This window comes from Carex rostrata, chromosome 7 (genome assembly GCF_964058835.1).
Source record: "Carex rostrata chromosome 7, lpCarRost1.2, whole genome shotgun sequence".
Classification (NCBI taxonomy): Eukaryota; Viridiplantae; Streptophyta; class Magnoliopsida; order Poales; family Cyperaceae; genus Carex; species Carex rostrata.
This window is the reverse complement of record NC_135924.1, coordinates 11,065,585-11,072,278: the sequence shown is the minus strand read 5'-3', so window position 1 is coordinate 11,072,278 and position 6,694 is coordinate 11,065,585. Positions and strand designations below refer to the sequence as shown.

The window sequence follows — 6,694 nt, the reverse complement described above, 5'->3', positions numbered from 1 at the left end:
AACTGTTTTTTACAACACTGGATACGAGCTCTCATCTCTTTACGAAGAAGCACAAATATAATTATCTTCTTAAAATTAATATTTAAAAGATGCTAAAGTATACATAATCCTTTAATAATAAAAAAATCGCAGTTGCTCTCACCAAAATAAATATCCAATCTAATCAAAATCAAAATGGAACATGCTACCTTAATCACAGATTTTGCAGTACCATATTTTGAAAGGGGAAATATCATCTGGTACTATATTAAATTTCTATGAAAATGAACTTGACTTTTGAAAGACAACCACGGATTGATTGATAATTGGTACCGTACGATCCAATCGCTCCACATCTGCTCGTGCGCTTGTCACACGTTGTATCCTGATTTTATTATATATTTTTTTATCTATATTTTGAACTGATTTCTGATTATCTTTAAAAACAAAAACTACCTACTCAATTAACACTTAACAGTCAAAGATGCATGGATCTCAAAATCAGAGGACCCGGGAACTGTGCGTCTTATTTTGTGGCGCCATGCCCACTTGATGGGGAAGTAGGTGCAAATCACCACCTAATACCTAATTTTCACTGATTTCCCTCGTTAATAGGAGATTTTGTGGTTAATTATTAATTACCTATCTTTGACCCCTATTGATGTCTTATTTAAGCCAACAGGCAACAGCGCATATCAAGTCGTATCAAATTTTGTATTCTATTCGTACCAATAATTAAAAAGTTTTACAACTTGCTCACTTAATTTCTACTGTTCGTGTTCGAATGCATCCGGCACGATATGCAATTGTCAGAATTTTTAGAGAAAGTTTTAATAATATGCAGTGGCAGGAAACCATTGGTCTAGTGGAAATTGTTAGAATTATATAATTGTTAATATGCAGTAGCAATGGTTAGAATTTTAGAATTGTTAGATCACATTTAGCTTTGATCTAGTGGCTAAAAGTAATATATATGTGTGGGAGTAAGGCTTGGGTGCTGAGGAAGAAGTTACATGTTGTAAAGTGAAAATATATTATTGTATAAATTATTTCTTTCAAAAAATAAATCTTTGCAAATGCTTTGTTATAATTACAAGAGTATTAAATAGATAGCTTGATCTTCAACTTTACTCAAAAAAAAATCTTTGAAAAATAAAATAAAATCCTATTTTTCTTGGAGAAACTTTACTCAAAATATCTCTCACCGAATGGTCACGTCACCCCGTGATCGTACGTGACGTAAATTAGTCACATCAAAAAAAATTATATTTTAATTTAAATTGTTGAAAATTCAAAAAAAAATATGAAAATATGAAAAATTCTAAAATAAGTACATATTGTTGCATTTTTTTTTTAAGAAAGATCATTGACATCTGATATTACTCTAAAAATTCAAATTATAAATATACATTAGACTAAACTAGAGAAAATAAAAACCAATACTACATGAGTATCAGTATTATACTATTATTGAACCTACACTAAAAGAGAAACATGAATATTCTATGCATATCAAAAAAGTTGGATACTCTATGTTTCATACCGTGACGCAACGTGATGTAACCCCGTGACATGACGTGACGTGAGTGATTCGTGTGACGTGACGTGACGTGTAACTTTCGCTCGAATGCGATCACGTCACGAGTCACGTCACATAATTGACACACGTGACGTGATGTGTAATGACGTTCCATGACTAATTTTCTTCTCTAATGAAATGTCGAACGTCTTTCATGGATCCAAATTTGATACGCACCCTATCTAAGTAATTGAGAATATATTTACAATTTTACTTTTTATTTTAAATAATATTTTTTTAATATATGCATCGTAAAAGGTTGGATGTTCACTAAAATTATCCCTTTACAATACCTTTTGACTTTTGTGCCAACTAATTTTCAAACAAACAGCTTTATTTACTTCTAAGCTAAAAGTAAAGTTTTTCTCTACCAAGAAAAAGGAAAATTACCTCTAAGGATCCATCATAGATGAAGATTCTAATCATTTGGGTATGATATTGTAATAATTATCAATAAGAGGATTAAGTTGCCATTGCTATTAAATATGAGGCAAAAAAGATAAAAAGATTAAAAAATAAATAAAAAAAAATAAAGAGGAAACCATGAAGTCTTAATCAACCCCCCACATCCTGTCTGGTAAGTACTGCGACATTTGAATAAACAAAGCGTTAAACGTAGTTTTTCAAATGTATTTTTCTAAATCTAGAAGCAATTCAGAAAGGAGCAATGTAAAATCAATTCACTTACACTGTTGTGACCAACTTGTACACCAAATTGTTGTCCTTCACCAAATTGTTGTCTTCTTGTCGATACCACAACATAATGCAACAAGGAATCCAATTGCATGCTTTTTCTGGAGCTTGCAAGTAGGGCTGCACAAAAAGTCTCTAGTTCGTGATTTAATTTGAGTTGGATTCGAAAAAAGTTTGCAATTAATTCGATTTCAAATTAGTTCATTCTGAAACAAATCAAACCATATCAGTTCGAATCTTATTAAAATCAAACTCAAACTGGATATATTTTGTTCGAAATTGATTCGCAAACTATTTAGGTTCGAATCTCAAATAATACAACTAAAGGATTCAACTATTAATCTTTAATAATGCAGGAACCGAACTTATATCAGAGTTTAAAATTTTTAATATAATGGTAAATTATAATAGAAAAATGTTTCACCAGCATAACAAATTAACAATGAAATAAGTTTCATTTGACTAGATTTATGCTGTGATTTTAATCAATCCAACAGCGTAAAAGGTAAGGGATTCTTGAGCTGACCCATAATCTACCATTGTGAATTCGTGAAAGGTAAAAAGAAAACTATGTGAATTTTGTTCCGCTCGAAAGAAACTAATGCTTAAACTATCGATATAACTAGTGCTGCCAAAAAAATTGTAGTTCGTAATTCGATTGACTTCAATTACAAAAAAATTATAGTTCGCAATTAATTCGATTCAAAATTAGTTCGTTCTCAGACAAATCAAACCAATTCGAATCTTATTCAAACTCAAAACTCAAATTGGAGTCGGCCCTACTTGCAAGTTTAATTGCACAGCAAATAATAAATTGCTTAAACGAAATTAATTTACAAGTACATTATTGGGGCACATTTTTTTAAAACAACATGTTGTTACCATATTATATTCACTGGTACAAGCTGTACTAGCCACCCTGTGGTACTAATTGCACTATCAAATATTGTCATTCTTTGTTTAATCCAGAAATTAAAAAATCACCACGAGTGGGCCTAAAGAAGAATTTTTTAGATACGAAGTTGGATACCAACCATATCTTATAGATCTGCCATGAATTAACAACAACATTTATGTAAACAAAGTACAAATCTTTGAGTTAACAGCTATTTAAACCTACAAAATATAAACCAATAAAGTTTTCCGACTGGTCAACTTCACATTTGATGATTCAAGTAGAAATACATTCTGAAACTAGCTACCAGTTGTTAGTTAAATAAATCAAGTGGTCTCGTAGAAATACGGGGAGATCAAACATCAAGCAGAGAGGTAAATGGTTTAGCTAGCATCCAGATACGGTCGCACCATGACATGTCAGCAATTCATCAGATGGTGATACAAAATCATTTTAGGAGCTTGAATTTTGTGTAGGGTCATAAGATACTAATCTGAACACCTACATGCACTGCATGTCAGGAGGCGATCGAACCCAGGTGCGAGGTAAACCATTTTTCTTAGGCATTACGGTGTCTACAATCATCTCCCCATTCTTTTTGTGCCGGCTTTTCTACAAGCACCTGCCTCCATAGCCGGAATTGCGAAACAGCGTTTGTTTTATCTCATCTGTACTCACCAATTCCCTCCTTTGCATGTCCTGATCAGTGATCGTAAACAAGAGAAAAATGTCACCAATGTGGGGTACTAGTTTTGCAAAACACACTCAATGATTAAAACCTTTTCACAAGTAACATCCAACATTCCCCTCATTAGCAAAAGAAACCCAACATTTTCTGGAAACAATTCCATATAAAGAAAAATAAGCCATATTGTACATAACTAAGACAGCTATAATATCCCTCACTACCTTATCCTGAGTTTCCACCAAATCAACTATTACAGAAAACTACACATAACACTACTCTTTTGTTCAAATCAGTGGACATTGATTTTAGAACACAAATGACAAAAACATTCACCAAAAAACACTGGTGGAGAGAAAGGTAGCCAAAGGTGGGCCCTATAAATTGAAAATTAGCAATTTTGCCCTTTAAAGTTCATAATTTTTGTAAGGCTAATACTTTCCAGGTCAAGGATAACATGTCATAAATTTGAAATTATCCTACACTAACTCATTAGGCCCCTCCATGGAAACTTGAAAAAAGAATATAGATACCACAGCCCCCAGAAACCTGCCAGGGACTATTGTCCTCTATTACAATGATTTAACAGGTTCTACATATAAAAAGAAATGAAGCATAGGCATAAAATATTAAATACCTCAGAGCAGGAGGCCTGCATAGCAAAATCACTGAAGCAACTTATGACACATTGTTGTATTTCCAACCCCAAAGCCTCAAGCGTGTTCACTGTAGAAAGCAGGAGGCCTGGTTTTGCCCCACAACAGACTTCAACTCTAGTATCTCCCTCTCTTCTCTCCACATCAAACTACAATGGTAACAAAGAAAACATAAGAAAAAAGACAAATTGGGTTTTTTACTTTATTAGTTTTGATGAACAAAAGCAAGAAATCTACTCCACCATTTTCTCCGGGTGTTGTCAATTTCACTTGACCAAACCTTTTGGGAGTTGTGACCAATTAGATCTTAGTTGAAAATAACACAAACATAATCAATATAAATATAATTAAACTTTGGGAAAATGTGCAAAAATACACTACTCTACAGGTATAATGTGCAAAAATACTTGTTTCAACTTTGGGAAAATAAAATAAGATTGAAAATTGATCGGACCTTGGGAGAGTTTCTAACAAGCATCTCATTTGAGTCCCTGAACAGACCTAGCATGTTCGGCGAATCTGATTCGATCTCCATTTCCTCCTGTAGCTGCTTGATCCTCTCAAGCAGCTCTTTCATATAATCTATTGTGTCCCCTAGTATTGATGTCCTATCCATCTGCAAATACACACAAATGTATTATTAACAAAAGAAAATTATTTTGTTACAAATTTCAGCATTATACCTTGGGTTGCAAATGTGCATTTTCTAGAAAAATAATACATTATTTTACGAAATAATTGTTTTCTATTCATTATACTATTTGAGCTAGTACACTTATTTTGACATAGTAATGTATTATTCATCTATCAGTCTAAACTGTAAAGAAGTATTGGTATTTTCTAGTAATAGTAAATGTGCCAGAAATATTCCTCTTGTTAGAGTGGGAACCACAATTCCAATCACATTTTCAACTATCAGTCATGCACAATTAGTTTAAACCAAAATCAATTATAAATGATATAAAATTAAGAATGCTTAACACTAAGACTACCTTGCTAATCTTAGGTACTACGGATCTAAGCATTGATAGGCGATCATTGAGCCTTTTTCGGCGGCGGCGCTCGGCCATGAGGTTTTTTGATGGCATCCCTTCTACTTTTTTCTTCTTTCTTTCTCCACACACCCCCATCCCAAACAAAACTGGAGACTCCAGTACGCTCTGCCCGGACTCCACCTTGCACACAACACCATGCACTTGTCCCTGCTGCTCCTCTCCAGTCAAGCCTCTACCGTCCCCTCCATTGACCAGCCCGAGCGGGTCTCCACCGAAGGGACAGTAAACCTCGCTGAGGCAGTCAAAGGTCGACACCGCTGGTTGAACTGGAGGGTTCTCGTAGGCCGGGAAACTGGGGAGAACAACTGTCGAGTTGGCCTCGTGGAAGTAATCGAGAGCGCCATCACTGGAGAAGAGCTCCCCCATTCCGACCGGGAAGGCCTCCCATGTGTCTCTTCTAAGAGAGAGGAGCTCTTCTAAGAAGCTATGGTCATCTAGCTCCATTGACTAAGATGAACCGGAGATAACCAAAGGCCAGGCCGGAGGAAGGAAGGAAGCTTGTTTTTGTTTTTGTTTTTGGTTTTGGTTTTGGTTTTGGTTCTTTTATCGAGGGAACGAGGGAAGTGAAGAAGAAAGCAAGTATGAGAGAATGGTTGTACGCCGAGCTAAGCTAGAAAGGGAAGTAATATATAAAGGCAAGGAGCGACAATTATTCCTTTGTAATAAATGAAACTGATGTATGTTATTTTATTCGTTAGACGCTAGAATGCTAAGATGGCCTATATGATGTGAAATAGCGACGTAGGATAGCATGGGTTTTGGTTGGTACCAACTTTTTTTGTGGTGGTACCAACGTTTACGCACCGGTTTTTTTATTATAGAAAAAATAAAAATAAAATATTGATAATGAAAAACCGTTTTGCTAGATTTAAAAAAATACGAAGAATGTTATAGTTTGTAATGTTCAGGACATTATAGCTGGACGTTATAAATCATAACGTCCAGCTAATTTGATCGCTAATAATTTCTAATTAACAAAAATATTGTAACTTGACGTTATGGTATATGAAGTTCAGCTACAGTATTTTTCTCTTGCTTTTTTTCCCTTATTTTCTTTTTGGCACAACAAACTATAGCAAAAAAACATCATAGCTGGACTTCATAGACCATAACATCCAGCTACAATGTTTTTAATTAATTAGTGATCATTAA

The 6,694-nt window shown here is 34.3% G+C and overlaps 1 protein-coding gene across 1 annotated transcript; it reads right to left on the bottom strand.

Moving 5' to 3' along the window:
- Nucleotides 1–3,305: 3,305 nt before the first annotated feature.
- On the bottom strand, nucleotides 3,306–6,148 carry LOC144556821 (transcription factor BHLH3-like). The gene is made up of 4 exons (XM_078305275.1): nucleotides 5,480–6,148; nucleotides 4,942–5,103; nucleotides 4,469–4,636; nucleotides 3,306–3,845 (listed from the first exon to the last, which is right to left on the bottom strand). Exons 1-4 carry the CDS (start codon nucleotides 5,984–5,986, stop codon nucleotides 3,759–3,761), a joined length of 924 nt encoding a protein of 307 aa, XP_078161401.1. The 5' UTR covers nucleotides 5,987–6,148; the 3' UTR covers nucleotides 3,306–3,758.
- Between the last annotated feature and the right edge of the window lie 546 nt (nucleotides 6,149–6,694).